The sequence below is a fragment of the Cucurbita pepo genome, chromosome LG06, assembly GCF_002806865.2.
Source record: "Cucurbita pepo subsp. pepo cultivar mu-cu-16 chromosome LG06, ASM280686v2, whole genome shotgun sequence".
NCBI classification, from domain to species: Eukaryota; Viridiplantae; Streptophyta; class Magnoliopsida; order Cucurbitales; family Cucurbitaceae; genus Cucurbita; species Cucurbita pepo.
Window position 1 is genome coordinate 5245546 of NC_036643.1, and position 22565 is coordinate 5268110.

General features: G+C 39.6%; 2 protein-coding genes across 4 annotated transcripts in view; one reads left to right on the plus strand and one right to left on the minus strand.

Annotated features, from left to right (window-relative positions):
* The first annotated feature begins 3704 nt into the window (after nucleotides 1–3704).
* Nucleotides 3705–5354, plus strand: LOC111797528 (fasciclin-like arabinogalactan protein 1). The gene has a single exon (XM_023680551.1). It carries the CDS (start codon nucleotides 3784–3786, stop codon nucleotides 5029–5031), a length of 1248 nt encoding a protein of 415 aa, XP_023536319.1. The 5' UTR covers nucleotides 3705–3783; the 3' UTR covers nucleotides 5032–5354.
* Nucleotides 5355–8223: 2869 nt separating this feature from the next.
* LOC111797655 (NAD-dependent protein deacetylase SRT1) overlaps nucleotides 8224–22565 on the minus strand; it is a 15838-nt gene continuing 1496 nt past the window's right edge. For all 3 annotated transcript variants that reach the window (XM_023680722.1, XM_023680724.1, XM_023680723.1), the window contains exons 2-14: nucleotides 21712–21741; nucleotides 21542–21634; nucleotides 21198–21317; nucleotides 18536–18636; nucleotides 16908–17016; nucleotides 15163–15242; nucleotides 14816–14894; nucleotides 13775–13828; nucleotides 13518–13614; nucleotides 12204–12286; nucleotides 10796–10863; nucleotides 10447–10549; nucleotides 8224–8944 (exon numbers count right to left, since the gene is read on the minus strand). In XM_023680722.1, the coding sequence (XP_023536490.1) occupies nucleotides 8642–8944; nucleotides 10447–10549; nucleotides 10796–10863; nucleotides 12204–12286; nucleotides 13518–13614; nucleotides 13775–13828; nucleotides 14816–14894; nucleotides 15163–15242; nucleotides 16908–17016; nucleotides 18536–18636; nucleotides 21198–21317; nucleotides 21542–21634; nucleotides 21712–21741 (1320 nt within the window). In that variant the 3' untranslated portion in view covers nucleotides 8224–8641. The remainder of the gene's footprint in view (nucleotides 8945–10446; nucleotides 10550–10795; nucleotides 10864–12203; nucleotides 12287–13517; nucleotides 13615–13774; nucleotides 13829–14815; nucleotides 14895–15162; nucleotides 15243–16907; nucleotides 17017–18535; nucleotides 18637–21197; nucleotides 21318–21541; nucleotides 21635–21711; nucleotides 21742–22565) is intronic.

A 22565-nucleotide genomic window follows, 5' to 3' on the forward strand; every position in this document is an offset into this window, starting at 1 on the left:
TTGGAGATAAGACTTATTTGGGCCATCCAAACCCTAATTTTCCTTGGTGGATTTGGTCATTATTTTGGGCCCAATTTTATGTGTGGTGCACTACTACGGTGTAGTAGCTCAAACTCACTGCTATCAGATATTATCCGCTTTGGCCCGTTACGTATCGTTGTTAGTCTCACGATTTTAAAACGGTTCTATAAGGAAGATGTTTCCACATCCTTATAAGAAACGCTTCGTTCCCTTCACCAACCGATGTGAGATCTCAAATAGGGTTTACTCACCCTATTTGTTCCATGATCCATAGATCTACCGGAGATACGTAATCACTAATACTTGATCTAGTTCCTTTTCGAGTAGTAGTAGGTCGGAGACCGCTCATAAGTAGTAGGGTGTAGGGTAGGTGGTACTACTCAGAATGTTGCCAATCTTCCTAACCGAGCACAGGTCGAGTTTAAAACGCGTGAAACTCATCTCTGCCTTTATAACCATATTAAGTCCACAACATGTTATACAAAAGTGTCGTTATGTTCTGTCTTTTAAAAATTTTGAATTTTTTGAAAAAATAAATTTTCAATTAAATGTAAAATTCTAATTTTCTAATTTTTTTATTATTATTTATTTTTATTATTGTGTGTTAGATAAAATCCATAAAATTTTAATATTTATAATTAAAAAAATAAATAATAAAATGATTTAACACCACAGAAAAATCCATATGCGTTGCCAAAAGCCATTAAATCTGAATGTCGGTGGAAAGATCCTACCGACGAAGCATAAATCCAAGCCCTAATCTCGACCGTACACGTGGCATCAAATCTCCAGGCCCAGCCTGGCACACTCCCCACGTACTAAATTTTGGTCCGAGCATTATCCTTGGACCATAATGCCCTTTCCACTTTCGATAAAATTACTAAAAATGCCATTCCAGAGTGTTTCCCTTTTTTGGTCCGTGTTTTTTTGCCATTCGGCGGGTCAAACTCAACTGACAATCTGTCATATTATATTATTATTTAATTAATACGTTATTTACCCTTTTATTAATCCATAGTTAAATTATGATTTAAATTATGAAAATCTACCGAGTTACCACGGTTAAAAATTGAATCATCCATATAGTAATTGTTACATTTATTTATAAAAAATATACCAAAATGCTAAATAAATTAGGTATTTTACCACGGAAACTCGAATAAAGTTCACAACCTAACTCTCTATTTTTGGGTTGGTTGGATTAGTGACTCGATCAACCTGAATAGAGTTCACAACCCAATCTAACTCTCTATGTTCGACACCCTTTAAAAGGGTGTGGAAACTTTCCTCTAGTAGACGCGTTTTAAAGCCTTGAGGTAAAGTCTGAAAGGGAAAGCCTAAAGAGAATAATATCTGTTAGCAGTGGATTTGGGTCGTTACAAATGGTATCAGAGCTAGACATCGGACGATGTGTCAGCCTTCTTGCTGTTTCTCGAAGAGGAGTAGACACGAGGCGATGTGCCAGTAAGGACACTGGACCATGAAAGGGGGTGGATTGTGATGTCCCACATTGGTTGGAGAGGAGAACAAAAAGCTTCCTGTCCCACATTGGTTGTTCGGGCAAGCCCAAAATGACAATATCTACTAGTAGTGAATCTGGGTCATTGAGTTGTATTATAACCCTATTTTGGTATTTCTGTCCAAAAACCTTCCTGTCCCACATTGGTTGTTCGGCCAAGTCCAAAGAGAACAATATCTGCTAGCGGTGGATTTGGATCGTTGAGTTGTATTATAACCCTACTTTGGTCTTTCTGTCCAAAAACCTTCCTGTTCCACACGGTTGTTCGGGCAAGCCCAAAAAGAACAATATCTGCTAGCGGTGGATCTGAGTCATTGAGCTGTAACCCTAACCCTACTTTGGTCTTTCTGTCCAAAAACCTTCCTGTCCCACATTGGTTATTCGGGCAAGTCCAAAGAGAACAATACCTACTAGCGGTGGATCTAGGTCATTGAGTTGTATTATAACCCTACTTTGGTCTTTCTGTCCAAAAACCTTCCTATCCCACATTGGTTGTTCTGGCAAGCCCAAAGAGGACCATATCTACTAGTAGTGGAGCTAGGTCGTTGAGTTGACCCTATTTTGGTATTTCTGTCCAAAAATCTTCTTGTCCCACATTGGTTGTTCGGTCAAGCCCAAAAAGAACAATATCTGCTACCAGTGGATCTGAGTCGTTGAGTTGTAACCCTAACCCTACTTTGGTTTTTCTATCTAAAGACCTTCCTATCCCACATTAGTTGTTCGGACAAGTCTAAAGAGGACAATATCTACTAGCAGTATATCTGTATCATTGAGTTGTATTATAACCCTATTTTAGTCTCGTAAAGTTGACTCGAATAAAAAAATGTGTAACATACGAGTCCATAATTTCGGAGAAATCTGCTGATTCTATGCTTGTGATTGCGGTCTTGTTTTTTTTAATTTTAATTTTAATTTTAATTAATTATATACTTTTCGTGCTGGTTAATGTTTTCGTGTAACAGATGCTTAATGCCACGTGATTTGTTTCAAAATCACCCCTTTAACAGCCTTATTCTTTATTTTATTTTTGTCAGAATTTTTATTATTATTACTTTTTATTTAATTTATTCTCTTCCCAAAAAGTTATTTTCATTATATATATAATATTTTAAGTATTAAAAAAAATAGTTTTTAAAGTTAATTAATTACAATATTATTCACTAAAAAGGTTGGATTATTCTAATGAAATAATATTCACTATAAATTTAGCCTTTTTAATTAATCATAAAAAAGTTACTATATAATTTATTATTATTATTATTAATTTTATTTTATTTCTTAATTTTGATTTATGACCGTTAATTTAAATTAAGATTATTATTACTATATTTGAAATAATATTATTTGAATTTTGCTCGACGTATATAGTATATTCGTTGAATAGTATGGAATATAGATTCTAGAAATTTCATTCATCGAATTCTCGATCTCGTCAAATAGTTAGATCTGTTTAGATTCTCGGTTAATTTACCCTCTAAGCACAATAATGTATAAAAATCTTTGTAGATTCTCGGGTGTACCTGAGCAGGATTGGATTGAAAACATCTTTTAGACTAACCCGAATTTCGAGTTAGTTGGACTGGTGAACCGAGTAACCACAACTTAATCCAACCCTTTATTTTCAGGTTGGGTTAGGCGGGTTATTCTAATTTTTTTTTAATTATTTAAAATACATATTACGTTAATAACTAAAAATTCATAAAGTTCAAATATCAAACATTCACGAGTCACAACGCATCAATAATATCGATTACAAACGTCAAATATTTTAAATCTGTAGGTAGAGTTGGATTGGGTCGCGTTGTAACGGGTCGGATTGACCCCACCTTAAAAATATCAACCCAGAAACTAAATCAAATTTTCGATTTTAAAAAATTTTAACCCGACCCAAATCGGAAAAAATGTAACTCGACCCGTTTTTTATAATTTGGATTGAGTTATCGAGTCACACGAACACTCCTAATAAATTCATTATTGTTAATTTATCTATATATATATATAAAAAAAAGTGAAAAAAAAAAAGAAAAAAAAAAAAGAAATTGGAGTGGCATTGGTTGTAATAATCTCCATTTCTGAGCCCAAGTTGTTATTATAAACCCTCAATTCCTATCTGTGGTCCCCATCTTCTTCTCCAATTCCCAATTATATTTTATCGCCATTGTTTATCTGTATTCTGCACTTTGCACCAACTCCCAGAAATTCAGGCCTCTCTCTCTCTCTCTCTCTCGCTCTTCCGATTCATAATGCAGCAGCTCCGCCGCGGCGCGGCCACCGGGACATTGGTCCTCGCCGTCGTTCTTCTCGTGATCTCTGCAGCTACGGCTCACAACATCACGAAGATTCTAGCGGAGCACCCGGAGTTCTCCACCTTCAACCACTACTTGACCACTACTCACCTCGCAGCGGAGATCAACCAGAGAACCACAATCACTGTCTGCGTCGTCGACAACTCCGCCATGTCCGATCTCTTGTCTAAGCACCTGTCCATTTTCTCCGTTAAGAACACTCTCTCGCTCCATGTCCTCCTTGACTACTTTGGAGCCAAGAAGCTTCACCAGATCACCAATGGCACTGCTCTTGCTGCGACTATGTTCCAAGCTACTGGCACTGCTCCTGGTGCTTCCGGTTTCGTCAATATCACCGATCTTAAAGGCGGGAAGGTAGGGTTTGCTCTTCAGGATAGTGAGGACATTGATGCGATGTATGTGAAATCTGTGGAGGAGATTCCGTACAATATCTCTGTGATTCAGATCAGTAAGATCTTGCCGTCGGAAGTGGCGGAGGCTCCAACTCCGTCTCCGAGTGAGATGAATTTGACCGGTTTAATGTCCGCTCACGGTTGCAAGATCTTCGCCGAAACTCTCCAGGCTTCCGATGCTGCAAAGACGTTTCAGGACAACGCAATCGGTGGATTGACGGTTTTCTGTCCTCTCGATGACGTTTTCAAGGCATTTCTGCCTAAGTTCAAGAACTTGACAGCCGCCGGAAAGATCTCGTTGCTCGAATACCACGGTTTACCTGTTTACATGTCAATGTCCATGCTCAAATCCAACAATGGCGTCATGAACACCTTAGCCACCGACGGTGCCAACAAGTTCGATTTCGTCGTGCAAAACGACGGCGAAGTAGTCACTCTCCAAACTAAAGTCGTAACCGCCAAGGTCACCGGCACGCTTCTCGACGAGCAACCAGTGGCGATCTACACAATCGACAAAGTTCTCAAGCCAAGAGAGCTCTTCAAAAAGGAGGCTCCAACTCCAGCACCAGCACCAGCGCCAGAGGAAGACAAACCTGCCGACGCACCAAAGTCTCATTCTCGTCGCCACAAAGGCCCTCCGGCTCCTGCTGCAGACTCACCAGCAGATGCACCATCTAACGACGACGACGATGCAGCAGATCAGACGGCGGACGGTAATGGCGTAGCGAAACTTGACGCATGGAGATTCGTTTTGGCCGGAATTTCAGGATTGGCAGTTCATCTTCTACTGTAAGGTCATCTTCTTCCCCATATCGCCGGCCCTAGTTTTTTTCCCCTTTTCTTTTTTTAATATAATTTTTACGTTTTTTTTGGGACTTGCAATAATTATTTTTCGGTAAAAAAAAAAAAAATTAAAATTGGTTGTAGTAAATTTCTGTGCAACGTTTGGGTGTTTGTTTGTTTGTTTATTTATTTATTTATTTTAGTTTTGGAAGGTAAGAGATTTTTCAACGGCTGTGATTGATTTGGTTTTATGAGTGGAAGTTTGAGTATGGTTATTGTTGTTAATCACTTAATTAATTAATGTAAATGTATGTTATCATTGTGATTTGCTAATATTTAATTCTTATGCGTTATATTTAATCAATAGTTTTAACATATAGTTTTATTTATAATGTAAATATATTGAAGCATCTTATAATATAGTCTAATATAAATAAGACATGGAGGGTAGTTTTGTCCAGCAATTAATGACTACAAAGATTTCGGGTTAGTTGGTTGATGAGCATTGTTGATGGCGACTTGACTTACTCTAAGTTCGTCTCTCATGCACGTTAAATTATACAAAATATTTCAAAAAATCTTAAATGTCTCAATCGTACATTTTGTATTTATTTAAAATTTTAAATGTTCATTCAAGCTTGAACGACTCTCCACAATGGTATGATATTGTCTACTTTGAGCATAAACTCTCGTGGCTTTACTTTGAGCTTTCCCAAAAGGCGTTATGCCAATGGATATAGTATTCCTCACTTATAAACCAATGATCTTCCACTAAATCAACCCAGGTAGGACTCACTCCCAATAATCCTCAACAATCCTCCCTCGAACAAAGTACACTATAAGCTTCCCCTGAGGCTTATGGAGCTCTCGAATAGCCTCCTCTTAATCGAGGCTCGACTCCTTTCTCTGGAGCCCTCGAACAAAGTACACCCTTTGTTCGACACTTCAGTCACTTTTGACTATACCTTCGAGTTTCCTAATTCTTTGTTCGATATTTAAGGATTCTATTGACATGGTTAAGTTTAGTGCATAGCTCTGATACCATTTAGGAATCACGACTCTTCACAATGGCATGACATTTACTTTCCCAAAAGGCTTCATGTCAATGGAGATAGTATTCCTCAAACTCATGATCTTCCACTAAATTAACCAATGTGGGACTCGCTCCCAATAATCCTCAACAGTTCCGAGAACTTAAAAGGTATATTTGAAGGGTTTTAACATATTTTAAAAATACATTATTAACGATTTTCATCCGAGTATTTTTTAACTTTTTTGAAAATTTAAGAATATTTTTAGTCGATTTTTTTAAAGTTTAAGAGTATAATTGAAATTTTAAAATGTTTAAGTGTATATTTTTTTTTAGGGAAAATATAAAGTTTTAAGAATATTTTTATTAATTAATTTAATTTTTCTTTTTTGAATTGTTGTTAAAAAAATATTTGTAAAATGTATAATTGATATTATTATTTGAAAGTAATTAATGTATAAGAGAGAGAAATTAGGAACATAATTTAGACGTGTTTGCACATTGCCTCTATTATTAGTTTCAAACACATAATTTATTATTAAAATAAAAAAATAATAAATAATAATAAATAAATAATAATAATAATAATAATTTGTGCTCATGTAGAGACCACTCTGACATAAACAAAGATATCCTAGTATTTCTTGATTATAAACTCATGATCATTCTCTAAATTGTCGAAGAATATCCAACAAATGGTGTACTTTGTTCGAGAGTAGGTGTTGGATGAAAGTCCCACATCGGCTAGTCTCGAAGGCATATGTCGAAGAGTATCCAACAAATGGTGTACTTTGTTCGAGGGGAGGTGTTGGATGAAAGTCCCACATCGGCTAGCCTCGAAGGCATAGTCAAAAAGTGACTAAAGTATCCAACAAATGGACGATATGAATCACGAATTTCCACAATGGTATGATATTGTTCACTTTGAGTATAAGTTCTTCTGGTTTTTCTTTGGGCTTCCCTAAAAGATCTCAAACCAACGGACATAGTATTCTTTGATTATATACTCATGATCATTTTCTAAATTAGCCGATGTGGGACTTTTATCCAACACACCTTATCCTCAATCCGTTTAATATAAATAAATCTTTTAACAAACCGACATAAAAATATAAAAATTTAGATTTTAATATATTAGAATAAGATTCTAATGGTAATAGTTAAATTATTTAAATAGAGATAGAGAAATTCATTGTTTCGGTCCCGAACATCTCCTAATTAAAATATGGTGCATGAGATGGGTGTAGTCGTAGCAGCGTCATTTGTGGCGGAGACGGCAGATTTGAGGTGGAAGACGACGACGAAAGCTAGAAATTTCGCCGGACGAGACATGTTGAATTGGATTGGGGAGGTGAAAAAGGAGACATTTTATAAACGAAATGCTTACAAATTAGCAGATTGTCTAGTATGATAGTATCATAACCGTGCTAGGTGTAGATCGAGGACGGAGGAAGATTTCCCATCCCCGACCTTGCAAGGACATAGTATATTTATCTTGGCTAGTTAAGGACACTATAATATATAATATATAATATAAAATAATCTATATTTTAAAAATAAAAACTAAAAGCGAGACGAGACACCCTCCTCATCGCCACCCTGTTCTCGACTTAATGTGAAATCGGGCCGTGTGCCAACGAGGACGTTGGGTCCCTGAGGAAGTGGATTGTGAAATTCCACATCGGTTGAAGAGAGGAACGGAACATTCTTTATAAGAGTGCGGAAACCTCTTGAACGGAGAGGAGATTCCTCGTTTAGACAGGCTATGAGGGAGGGAATGGAAAACGGTTTTTTCTCATTAAATAAATGGAGCAAAAAACAGGATTATATTCCCTGTCCTGCCTAATTCTACGCCCCATTTATTTATTTATTTATATATATATATATATATATATATATATATATATATNTTTTTTTTTTTTTTTTTTTTTTTTTTTTTTTTATTCGTTAAAAACTATATTAAAAAAATGAAAATTTTTGCGAGGATGAGGAATGAAATAAGTAGCCGGGATGGAGACGGAAAAAGCTTCCCCATCCCCACCTCGCCTTGTCTTACGGACATCTCTAGAGCGCAAGTCGTACAAGAGGAAAGACATGGTGTTCTTTCGAGCACAAAATCAATACATACAACAAAGCTACATAAGCCATTCAAACAAAACCGAACAAGAATCATCTCCACAACGAGCCTACTAACGTTTCAAAGTTTCATATCAATTTCTAGTATCAAGTAACGATAAGCATTTGCTAGTAACTACACGAATCCAAATAACTGCACGAATTAGTATCCGAAATCATCGAGTATCCAACCGAGCCCCAAAACGTACTAGCTCGGGGTACTAATAATCCCAAAGCTATGAACACGATTTACCAGCAGCCACCAATATACTTCACACATGACCTATATACCATAATATGGCTTCCAAAGTCTTTTCAACTTAGAACGGTTAGTTGATTCCTATCAATAACAGTTCTAACTATGTCACGTCCCGAGACCCGAGTGTCATATCTAACAAAATCCACCCAATCCCGATGTGATATCATTTTCTTTTTCAGCGATTCATCAAACGACGAAATATGTACAGCGTTCATGCTAATATCTAGATTTTCGCTTTGGTCGTCTCGACCGCTTCCTAGATATTGCAGAACCATTTACACTTGCTAGTTGTCGTTTCATATCGCCGTTACTAAGTGAATCTATTGCTAACGTTTTCAAGTCTTGGGTGTACCTAATAACGTTGGTTACGGTGGCATATACCGTGACCTCGCTCTTCGGGAACGGGATGGATTTTCGCTCGATAACTGCATTTTTTCCACAGAAGAAGTCTTGAACTGCCTCGTCTCTTAGTCTCCGAAAAACGACCTCCTTATCGAGATTCAAAGAATCTGCAGAGACCTGCACAGCAATAAGTAAAGAATGTTGCATCATGATCTTTAATCATAGTTAATGCCACTAATCAAGGATTATGGTTTACTAGTTGACGGGTAATATCCTTAGAAAGCTATTTTGGAGGGAAGATTAGACTCGAGCCGTTTATCACGGTTTTAAAACGCATTTACTAGGGAGAGGTTTCTACACCCTTATAAGGAATGTTTCGTTCCCCTCTCGAACCGATGTGGGATCTCACAATCTAGCTCCTTGGGGTTCTAGCATCCTCGCTGGCACACCGCTTGGTGTCTGGCTCTAATACCATTTGTAAACGCCCAAACCCACTGCTAGCAGATATTTGTTCGTTTTGGCCCCTTACGTATCGCCATCAACCTCACGGTTTTAAAACGTGTTTACTAGGGAGAGGTTTCCACACCCTTATAAGAAATGTTTCGTTCCCCTCTCCAACCGATGTAGAATCTCACAATTCACCCCTTGGAGGTCCAACGTCCTCGCTGGCACACCGCCTGATNTTCACCCCTTGGAGGTCCAACGTCCTCGCTGGCACACCGCCTGATGTCTGGCTCTGATACCATTTGTAACAGCCCAAGCCCACTGTTACCAAATATTGTCCGCTTTAGCTCGTTGCGTATCACCGTTAGCCTCACGATTTTAAAACGCGTCTACTAGAGAGAGGTTTCCACACCCTTATAAGGAATGTTTTGTTTCCCTCTCCAACCGATGTGGGATCTCACAATCCACCCCTCTTGGGGTCTAACGCCCTTGCTGGCACAACACCCGGTATCTGGCTCTGATACCATTTGTAACAGCCCAAGCCCACCGCTAGCAGATATTGTCCACTTTAGCCTGTTACCTATCACCATCAGCCTACGGTTTTAAAACGCGTCTACTAGGGAGAGGTTTCCACACCCTTATAAGGAATGCTTCGTTCCCCACTCCAACCAATGTGGGATCTCACAATCCACCCCCCTTAGTTGTCCACCGTCCTCATTGGCACACCGCTCGGTGTGTGGCTCTGATACCATATGCAACAGCCCAAACCCAGCACTAGCATATATTGTACACTTTGGCCCGTCACATATTGCCATCAGCCTCACGGTTTTAAAACGCGTCTACTAGGGAGAGGTTTCCACACCCTTATATAAAATGTTTCATTCCCCTCTTCAACCAACGTGGGATCTCACAATCCACACCCCTAGAGGGTCCAGTGTCCTCACTGGCACACTGCCCGATGTCTGCCTGTGATACCACTCGTAACAGTCCAAGCCCACCACTAGCAAATAGTATCCGCTTTAGCCCGTTACGTATCGCCGTTAGCCTCACGATTTTAAAACGCATCTACTAGGGAGAGGTTTCCACACCCTGATAAGGAATGCTCCGTTCCCTCTCCAACAAATGCGACATCTCACACCTTTTATTCTTAAACTTTTTCTCAATAAAAGTTAAAGAACACAAAGAACACAAAGAACACAGTTGTTAATGATAGAATAAGGTTTTTTATTTCTTACCTTAAAATCAACAGGGATATTAACTTCAACATGCGAGCTACCACACCCTTCGCTGAAGTTGAGCCTCAAAACCAATTCAAATGATTTTTCCTTTACTGTTCTTCTGATAAATACCAAATGTAAAAAGAATCGAGTTAAACATCATTGAAAAACAGAGTGGAACATTCAACCAAAAAAACCAACCCATTCATAAACCATTTGACGTGCCAAATGAGTCGTGTCGTTTTCCCGTGAGATTATATAAGCATTCAACATACCCGAAAGTAATAACGTTCTAAATGATTTCATGAAAAAGTTATACCTTGAAGAACGAAGAACGAAGAACGAAGAACGAAGAACGAAGAAGTACCTTTTAAGGAGAAACGGTTGGCTCTCTAAAGTGGCTGATTTGAAATCTTGATTATCCAAGAACGAAACCTGGGAGAATGCAGACGAGTGATACTAAGTCGGTTACGATTATCCCAAAATGATCGATAAAGAGACGAGTGGTTAGGACAGTTTGTTAGAATCTACTTGCATATGCTCGTGACTTAACCCGTTAAGCCTTTTGAGGGCCTTCGCCCACACCAAGACCGACTTTCAAACATGTCGAGTTATTTAGTTTTCAAGCTAAATGGTTGAACCCAAGACCTTAAAGATCTTGTTCGTATCTACAAACATGTAAGCCCTTGTGTAACAACCCAAGCCCATCGCTAGCAGATATTGTCCTTTTTGAGCACTTCGGGTTTCCCCTCAAGGTTTTAAAACGCGTATGCTAGGGAGAGGTTTCCACACCCTTATAAGGAATGCTTTGTTCCCCCCTCTCCAACCAGTGTGGGATCTCGTAATCCACCCCCTTTGAGGGCCCAGCGTCCTTGCTGGCACACCGTCCGGTGTCTAGCTCTAATATCATTTGTAACTGCCCAAGCCCACTACTAGCAAATATTGTCCTCTTTAGGCTTTCCCTTCTAGGTTTCTCCTCAAGGTTTTAAAACGCGTATGCTAGGGAGAGGCTTCCACACCCATATAAGGAATGCTTCGTTCCCCTCTCCAACCAATGTGGGATCTCACAATCCACCCCCCTTGGAGGCCTAGCGTCCTCGCTGGCACACCGCCCGGTGTCAGGCTTTGATACCATTTGTAACTACCTAAGCCCACCGCTAGCAAATATTGCCCTCTTTAAGCTTTCCCTTTTGGGCTTTCCCTCAATGTTGTAAAACGCGTCTGCTAGAAAGATGTTTCCACACCCTTATAAGGAATGCTTTGTTCCCCTCTACAACCAATGTGGGATCTCACAATCCACACCCCTTGGGGCCTAACGTCCTCACTAGCACACCACGGTGTCTGGCTCTGATACCATTTGTAATTACCCAAGCCCACCGCTAATAGATATTGTCCCCTTTGAGCTTTCCGTTCTGGGCTTCTCCTCAAGGTTTTAAAACTCGTATGCTAGGGAGAGGCTTCCACACCCTTATAAAGAATGTTTCGTTCCCTTCTCCAACCTATGTGGGATCTCACAATCCACCCCCCTTGGAGGCCCAGCGTCCTTGCTGGCACACCGCCCGGTATTTGGCTCTGATACCATTTGTAACTGCCCGAGCCCACCGCTAGCAGATATTGTCCTCTTTAGGCTTTCCCTTCTAGGTCGGCGTATAAAAAGAAGTGGGTGACAACTATAACCGTGACCAAATTTCTAGAACACGAGTACTCAACTATCACAATTGGAGTTCAAGTGCCCATATAAAGGGAAACAAGCACAATGATTTCAGATAAATCACCTCAACAGATTTGATGAATGGCAATGTAGCTTTCTGTCCATGCACACTTAATATTCGAAGTGTCCAGTTAACAAATTTCTTGTCTGCAAAAGAGAAAAAAAGGGTTGAATTTGTGATTATAAAGTATATATTACAAAGCATTCTAACCCATGGGTATCACTGCTTCCAAGAATATATTTCAAAAGTGAATGAATGAATCAAAAGGGAAGCATGTTGTCCTCGCAGAATAGCCAATCAAATGATTCAAGCAACATAGTTCTAATCTGTAGCACAAGAGAATTGACATTTCAAGTCATAAAATAATACAAACATAACTTGTTTCCGTAAAATTTTGATGACATTCTCGTGCACAACCAAACACAACGATCTTATTCTCAGACATCTACGAAACCTTAAACCCAGTAGCTCAAAAGTGTTGTGTGACACTAGCAAATCTCAATTCTAAGGAAAGAGACATGCACAACCAAACACAACAATCCTATTCTCAGACATCTATGAAACCTTAAACCCAGTAGCTCAAAAGTGTTGTGTGACACTAGCAAATCTCAATTCTAATTCTTCTTCTTTTAGGAAACAATAAGTATATTTGTGAGATCCCATGTCAGTTGGAGTGGGGAACAAAACATTCTTTATAAGGGTATGGAGACCTCTCCCTAACAAATGCGTTTTAAAAACCTTGAGGGAAAGCCCAAAGAAGACAATATTTGCTAGCGGTGGGCTTGGCCTGTTACAAATGGTATCAGAGCCAAACACCGGGCGATGCGCCAGTGAGGAGGCTGAACTCCAAAAGGGAGGTGAACACGAGGCGGTGTGCCAGTAAGGATGCTAGCCCGCGAAGGGGGGTGGATTGGGGGGTCCGACATCAATTAGAGAAAGGGAACGAGTGTCAGTGAGGACGCTGGGCCCCAAAGGAGGGTGGATTGTGAGATCCCACTTCGGTTGGAGAAGGGAACAAAGCATTCTTCATAAGAGGGTAGAAACCTCTCCTTAGAAGAAGTATCATATGCGGATGCTTACTCTATAAATATAAACAGTCATCAAGTAACTTAAAGCAGAGATCCAGTAGACTAACGGCATTCCCTTGTCAAGCCTACTAATGTTGACATTGTAACGACCTAGGCCCACTGCTAGCAGATATTGTCCTCTTTTGACTTTCCCTTTCGGGCTTCCCCTTAAGGCTTTAAAACGCGTTTGCTAGGGGAAGGTTTCCACACCCTTATAAAGAGTGTTTTATTCTCCTCCCCAACCAATGTGGGCCTGGGTCGTTACAGACATGCCATGCAATACAATAAGAACAAATTTAAGAGGAATTACCAAGACTCAAGGCTTGAGAAAGTATAATCTGGAAAAGATCAATTCGAACAAACGGGGGAATTTGCATCTTTAGGTTCTCCATTACGCCCGAAATGACCTATGGCAATTCGATCGAACAAGAAAAATATTAAATAAAATAAATTTATGATTTAGAATTTAAAGTATGATGGTCAAATTCAAATGAGATAAATGGCATGAATGCACTTTATTTAGCAAAATGTAGCTTTTATCTTTATTGGGCTTGGAAAAGACAATACCTTATCGACACGACCATGGATAACCAAACTTGCTTTCTTGTCCTTCGGCGTTTTCTGTCAGAAGAGGCAAACAACAATTTCATTATCATTATAATACTTGAGTTTATGCGTAATTACAAAACGATATCTGTACGTTGTCGCAGGTTTACCGGAAAGATATGCACGACAATATAATATAGATAGGACAAGGAAGAAGGTCAAGCACCAAAACAAGGAAGTTACAAAGAGAATTTTAACTCTTAAGTAACGTAAGGGGCATAAAATTTACCCCAAGAAAGAGCCAAAGGTTTTGAAGTTCAAAGACCACCCAAGTGATCTTTTGTTTTTTCTTTTTGGTAGTACATGTGTTCTCTCATCGAACAACTAAAAAAGGTATGCCTCAAATTTGTGAGGTCTCACATCGGTTGGGGTCGAACGATATATTCTATAGAAGGGTGTGGAAACCTCTCCCTAGCAGACGCGTTTTAAAACCTTGAAGGGAAGCCCGGAAAGGAAAAAAAAAAGAGGACAATATCTGCTAGCGGTGGACTTGGGTTGTTACAAATGACATCAGAGCCAGACACCAGGCGATGTGCCAACGAGGAGGCTGAGCCTCGAAGGGGAGTTGACACGAGGTGATGTGCCAGCAAGGATGTTGGGCCCCGAAGGTGGGTGGATTGGGAGGTCCCACATCGATTGGAGAAGGGAACGGGTGCCAACGAGGACGCTAGGCCCTGAAGGGGGGTGGATTGTGAGATCCCACATCGATTGGGGAGGAGAAGTAAACATTCTTTATAAGAGTGTAGAAACTTCTCCCTAGCAGACGCGTTTTAAAACCTTGAGACGAAACCCGAAAAGGAAAGCCAAAGAGGACAATATCTACTAACGGTGGGCTTAGACACAAAACTATCTTAAAGCTTATCATTTATTGACTTTCTATCTAACAAGATAAAGATAATAATAAGGGAAATTGCACAAACCACCTTTAAAATATGGGGTAGTTTGTGCAAAACAAAAATAGAGGGCAAGCCGTATATTCGCTTGAAATAAGAGATCGAATACCTGAAGATTAACGATGACAATTTTTCCCCCGCCACGAAGTGCTTTCAGAGGAAGGTTGCATGCTGGAGTGATCTGCAAACTGCACATAGTAATCATACCTATGACCATCCAAAAAGATCCCACAAATATAAATTTTCATCGTATGCACGACAGATGCTTTACCGACAACCGAAATGATAGAACTATACGAGCACAATAGTTTAGTTTCATCACATGAAAAGGACATAGAAACGTGCTTATTTCAGCTAACAAAGTAGTTAAAACCAGATTTTTATTGTTTAAAACTCGAAACGACCACATTAACAAGTTAAAAAATGTCATCGCAGAGCAAGAGACGCTCTACTTACCTTGTCCCTAGACACAATACAATATCAGCCATCTTGCAGTGTCTCTCAGCTGGATTCATCTCCTTTGGAGGCAATGCATCCTGCATTTATACAGGGCGCAGATGTCATAAACAGATAATCATGGTTAGCTATATAAGAGATAGTACTTCCTTACAGTCGACTAAAATCCTTGCTATAATCTTGCAGAAGGAAGTGGCCAAGCTGATAGGTTTTAAGTTATTTATCTCAGAAGCTCTAGTGATCTTTGGAATAAGACGGATATAAATCTTGTTCGCATGACTGCAACAAATCAGTTTCGGAAAACTCGTGGAATAATTAATTACATTTGGTATCAAAATGTTACATGTCGTTTTCAAGAATTGTGAGATCCCACATCGGTTGGGGAGGAGAACGAAGCATTCTCTATAAGGGTGTGGAAACCTCTCCCTAGAAGACGAGTTTTAAAGTCTTGAGGGGAAACTTGAAAGGGAAAGCTCAAAGAGGACAATATCTGCTAGCGGTGGGCTTGGACCATTACAAATATTATGGGATCTCACATCGGTTGGGGAGGAGAACAAAGAATTCTTTATAAGGGTGTGGAAACCTCTCCCTAGTAGACGCGTTTTAAAGCCTTGAGGAGAAACTCGAAAGAGAAAGCCCAAAAATGACAATATTTGTTAGCGGTGGGCTTGGAGCGTTACAAATGGTATCAGAGCTAGACACCGAGCGATGTGCCAGCGAGGAGGCTAAGCCCCGAAAGGGGTGGACACGAGGCGGTGTGCCAGCAAGGACACTGGGCCCCGAAGGGGGGTCACACATCGATTGAAGAAGGAAACGAGTGCTAACGAGGACGCTGGACTCTGAAGGGGGGTGGATTGTGAGATCCCATATCGATTGAGGAGGAGAACGAAGCATTCTTTATAAGGGTGTGGAAACCTCTCCCTAACAGACGCATTTTAAAGCCTTAGGGGAAGCTCAAAAGGGAAAGTCCAAAAAGGACAATATTTGCTAGCGGTGGACGTGGGCCATTATAAATGGTATCAGAGCCAGAAACCCCGAAGGAGGTGGACACGAGGCGGTGTGCCAGCAAGGACACTGGGCCCCAAAGGTGGGTGGGATTAGGGGGGTCACACATCGATTGGAGAAGGAACGAGTGCCAGCGAGGACGCTAGGCTCTGAAGGGGGTGGATTGCGAGATCCCACATCGGTTGGGGACGAGAACGAAGCATTCTTTATAAGGATGTGCAAACCTCTCCCTAACAGACGCGTTTTAAAGCCTTGAGGGGAAGCCCAAAGAAGACAATATCTGCTAGCGGTGGGCTTGGGTCGTTACAAAAATTCTTTCGTCACGCCATAAGGATTCAGAGACTTTCAGTTACCAAGCTGTTTAGCTACTTTGCATGTGGCCTCCTCTTCAAAAGGTCTCTCAATCCAAACTCCCAAAAAAGTTGGAAAAGGTTCCAATGGAGAATGTAGTTTATCTTTACTTCTGAACACTTTTTAATAATAAAAACAAGAAGAATAGGAGTAATCTTTTAAGTGCTCTATTTAACTGATTCTAGAAGCCTCGTAATGTTTTAAATTTACACGAGAGTTCAAACCCGAGGATGGAATGTAGTATTTTCAGGAAAGAAAAAACAGAATATAGATAACATGACCGCCAAAGAGATAAGAATTCCAAAGAACGGTGAGTACGCTAAAAATAGTAACTACCTAGACTCGTTCTTTATATTTAAAAAATGCAAGACAGCCAATAAGAAAAGTACCTCCCAGTCGAGAACTGTATCCCTTAGTTTAGCTCCACAATTGGCATCCGAACATCTCCGAGAAGTATCTTTCAATCCGATAGTTTCTACTTCAAAATCCCTCAAATACCTTAAGAACATTTTAGAGTCAGATAACCAACGGATAAGGGGATAAAACTACTCACTCAAAAATATAGAAGGAACAAAACAGCAGTGGCCCGAGATAACAATAATCATTTTTTTAGTTAATAGAATAATATTCCAGATTTATAAAGAAAAAATATTATCTATTTTTTAAAAAAGGGAGCACTATAAAATAATATGTCAACCAACAGCAAAAGAAAGGAATTATTTTCTTTTAGAAGAAATCATTATTCATTTCAGGCCTATTTCGGAACGGCTCAGGCCCACAGCTAGCAGATATTGTCCTCTTTGGGCTTTCCCTTCAAGGTTTTTAAAACGCGTTTGCTAGACCCTTATAAAGAGTGTCGTTCTCCTCCCCAACTAATGTGGGATCTTACAATCCACCCTCCTTCAGGACCCAGCGTCCTCGCTGGCACTCGTTCCTTTCTCCAATCGATGTGGGACCCCCACCAAATCCACCCCCTTCGAGGCCCAACGTCCTTACTGGCACACCACCTCGTGTCTACCCCCCTTTGGGGAACAGCCTCCTCATTGACACATCACCCGGTGTCTGGCTCTGATACCAATTGTAACGACTCAGGCCCACAGCTAGCAGATATTGTCCTCTTTGGGCTTCCCCTCAAGGTTTTTAAAACGTGTCTACTAGGGAGAGGTTTCCACACTCTTAAAAGGGTGTTTCGTTCTCCCCTTTCGTTCTCCTCCCCAACCAATGTGGGATCTTACACCCTCTCCTTTGTTCTTTCTTGTCTTCTATGTGGAAGCTCAAAATCCAAGAAATTTTGGTTCTTCAATGGATCATTGGCCATTTCTTTTCGGCTTCTTCGACTTAATAGTGGTTTTTATTCCGATTCTAAAGACCACTTCACTCAGCTACCTCACAGGGCCTTCTTCGCAGCCTCAGGTTTAGTTGGTCCGAATTAACGTTGTCAAAGCTCCCATTTAAAATTTGGTTCGAACACAACTAGATGACATTGTTACGAATTTGACCGCTTTAACTTCTCCTCCTAAGGTTTTTCTTTTTGATAGTTTCATTTTCACTCCAATGGGGGTTTGTATGCTAGGACATTTTTCGGTTCCTTTCCATTAGCTGATAAAAAGTTCGTTTCTTGTTTTAAAAAATTTTAATTTATTTCGTAACACTATTTCTTGTTTTTTTGTGATAAATATTGCAGTATTTTCGCAGATGCTTAGAGCCGTGCTTCCCTTCGTTTTTTCAATTGTAAATATCAAAAATCAAAACAAATTTCCACGGTTCGATTATGAATATGTTGAAATGCATAAAAATACCCTTAAATGTTTGCCTATTTCTTTTCAACTAAATAGCACTTTTTTTTTAACAAGATACAAACTTTTCACTGATTGATGAAAAGAAGCAACAATGCTCAAAGGATAGCATGATCGTCATTCGAGCGAGAAAACATATGCACGGGAAAGAGTGAAACGAGACCATATAACAAGAACATCAGAAGTTGAAATAAACAAAAACACATAAAATAGAAACTTACTCAGCTCCACATGAAGGGCACGTTTCCATGAACGAGTTCCCGTGTAATTCAGCAAGTTTCTCTCTTGGTATGCCAGATCGAAGATGGAGGCCATCAATATTCTATAATGAAATATCTCGGTAAGCAAGCGAAAAAAAAAAAGAATCTTAATGTAAAGAATGCATGTAAAGTTATATAATAAAGATGGCATTCAAAAATTTCTACCAAATCTTTGAAATGATAACTTCGACTCGATTAGTCCACAATAGAAGAAATCTTGAAGGCAAAGGAGGACCAACCAAAATATGAAGGAGATTACTTTTCGAGTCGTTCGTAAAAATCTAATGTAATCTAAGCCAAAGAATATAACGGCCAAAGAACAAATGATTCCGTACTTCCAAATCCAAAAAACACAAGAACGTATCCTAGGCTTTCGTATCAAGTCATTGTCCCTAGTTCTATTTAATTCATCGAAAGACAGTGCATCCCCTCGATTGTGCCTAGTTCTATTGATTTTGATGACGAGTCTGAGGTCGATTTTAAGTAGTGGGGAGCTTGACCAGCAGCCTAATGGTTCGTTTTTTGGATGATATTGTTACCGAAGACTTCTTTGTAGACGATCTTGTCTCTTTGTTTCAGTGAAATCGACAGCACCATACATCTCCCTCCATCTTTGGCACAATCCTCTTGTTTAGTTGAAGTCAGTGGCCTCCTCTTTTGTGCAACTCCTCCTTTGCAATCAGAGGTGATCGGTCAAAAGGTTTCACAGTAGGCTCTTTGTCCATCTCGTATCCCGATAATCTTGGAGTATTAGAGGTCTACGAGTCTGTTCTAATAGCATTAATCTGAAGGGTTTTTTCCCCCTCTTCTCCAGTGCCCTGACATGGTGCTGCTCTTTCAAGAAACAAGTTCCAAAGTCATCTTTTGGGCTTTGTGGTACCACTTGTTCGATCCGGAGGGTTGCTTTTCTTGTGGATTGATAGCAAGGTCTTCGTCTTGGAGGTTTTAAAAAGTTGGTATTCTCTCTCGGACAAAGTCCCTTTTCCGCTCGTCAATTTCATCAGGAATGGTGTAATTCTCGAATGTCTGCGGCTATCTCTCTAACGTCTTCGCCTAAGTGATCCTAAAGCTTTTTGTTAGCTCCCTAGAAATTTTCTTGCAGAATCTTTGGATGTGATTCAGGACACGAATTGGGTTATATCTCTTCGAAATGCTTTCAGCAATCAATATGAACTTCATGTCTCTGATGATCAACATTCTGCACTACTTGGTTTGGCAAAAGCAATGAGATTGGTTGCATCATTCCGCTTCGACGCTGTATGGGAAAAGCTGAATGACATTTTGGACAATGTGGAGCGTAGTTTTTTCCCGAGTTTCCTATCATTTTTCTCTGATGGTTTCAAAAAAGAGTCTGACCATATAATGCAGGCTTGGCTCTCATGTATGGATATGCTGCAAAATATGCACCATCAACCGATATTGAACCGATATTGAGCCCAGGATAGATGCACATATTCAGGAAGTGCATCATCGGAAATTTCTCTTCGAGGCTTATTCTTTTCAGGAAAAGCTAAACATTGGAGTTTAGTTAGACACATACATTTTATATATTTAAAAAAAACGTGTTTGTGTCCTAATTCTTAAGAAGGGTCTCGGGTCCCAGAAGTGCATGATGAAGCCTTCCGCTATTTTATACCATCCCTTAGAAGTACAATGTGGGGAGATCCACTGCTTACTGTTCACGGAAACATCCGACCTATAAGAGAGTCAAGTCAACCACGTATCTTTCTGATCCCAAGACTAGCTATCCTGGGCAATGTACATTGTGAAATGGTGGTGCTGTAACAAATCCATAGTACCTTAACTTGCAGTTGCCGCACAAAGAAAGCAATCTGACGTTACTTCTAAGGGTTACTCTCTATTGAAGAAATGACCTTAAATCTTAGTGTCCTGACTCCGACCCCATGTCTTTGCTTCTTAGAGCTACGGTAAATTTAATTATATCTATACTTTGGCACTCCTAAGGCACAACAATTATAGGGGTTCGAACACAAGACCTCATGCTCTATACCAACTTTAATCACCAATCAATCCAAAAGGTCTTGTGTTCGAACACATAACCCCCTTGCTTTTTCAAAGAATCAAAAGAAATACACGAGTTGACCTTTCGTTTTCAAATGACCCTCTCCTTATTCCCTTCCTTATTATCCTTAGTGACTTTGATTGCAATAAGAACCTCATCAAAAGTTTAATCTTACAACCACAATGCTCCTCGATACCTAGAAATCGTACTTAGCAACCTCTCTCATGTTTTCAGCCAACCCCTAGGTTTTTTTACGAGAGACAATACCTTACGGATGGTCTTATACATACTTATGCCTAACTGAGCATACCTCAACTCGTTAAGGCATATCCTATCGACCAAGTAGTCACAAGTTCAAATCATCTCACCCCCATTTGTTGTCGAGCTTAAAAAAACTTGACTTTGAAAGAACTTATAAATATTTATCACTCAACTAATGAGGCAGAAATCGCACCCTTTCCAGCTAGTCCTTATATAGAAAATACCGACTTGAGTACGACCGTCCTCAGCTAGTCCTTTTATAGAAAATATATACATAAAAAAGAGGTCTCAATATGTTAACATAGCACCCATAAATGAGAAGAAAAAAATATGCACTACCTGACTAATGATGAACTTCAATATACCAGCCTTCTCTAACTCAACCAAAGCCATATGAGTCATGCTCGGCACTGCGCGATGAAACGGTAGTGATGCTTCTGGTAAGGCTTTACCTTCACGCTGGAAAATTTTATCGTGTTACGAATTCATTTGTTTATAAGCAAAAATAATGAAGGCAAGAAAAGAAATTTTCGACGAAAACACTTCATGCATTTGATAGATGTAGTACCAATGGACATTAGAAAATATCAACTTGATTTTCATAATTTAATAAATCCAGATAAAAAAAGGTTGTTCGAGCCTCAAACGTATCTTATTAAACATAGCGTAGAGATATAACTCGCCTGAAGAGTCCATATTCCTTTAGGACCTCGAAAATCAGGTATGCCACAAGAGGTCGATATTCCTGCACCCGTAAACACCACTAGATGCTTGCTCTACAATTACAAACAAAGTTTCTCAAGAGATTGCTTAGCAAGAATCTACAAATAAATGAAATAAAATAGATTTATACCTTTTGTATCATCATAGTTAGTCGCTCAATCTGCCACAAACAAATCGATGTTAAAATACCAAAAATTTAATATTTAAACCATAAAATGAACTTAAAAAACAGTCGATAATAAGAAATCCTAGGACAATGATTTACGAGAAAACGTCAAATAGGTGAAAGCATATAGTTGTACTCTCTCCTCGCTCTCTCATATCCCCCATCCATTCTAGTTCTACATACTCTCAGAATTTCGGGACAACGATTCTCTATATTTTCGGATGGTATCTCACATCTCCTAGGGAGGTAAAGAAATTTTTGGATATGGCCTTACTGTACCGCCCTTTCAAGAATGCAAAAGCCCGGTTATGGAAAAACCTCATCATGGGTTTCTTTTGGAATCTGTGGAAAGAACGAAATCAGAGAATATTTGCAGAAAAGACAGACCTACACAAAACTTTTCGACAATATTGTTTACAAAGCTGTATCTTGGTGTAAGACTGTATAGGTACAAAAAGAGATATTGAGCTTTCACCGATTAGCAACCACGAAAACAAGTTAATCATAATTCCATCAATCGAATTTGGAGGGTGAACCATCTTCATGTGCTTAACTGGGTGCTTTTATGGGCTTTTGAATTTGGAAGGAATCAAAGGACATTTGAAGACAAAGAAGCTTCTTTTGTTGTTTTTTACAATGGTAACAACTTAAACCGACCGTCAGCAAATATTGTCCTCTTTGAGCTTTCCTTTTTAGGCTTCCCCTCAAGGTTTTAAAACGCGTCTACTACGAAGAGGTTTCCATACCCTTATAAGTAATGCTTCGTTGTGAGACCTCACATTCCACCCCTCCCCTCCCCCCCCCCCCCCCCCCCCCCC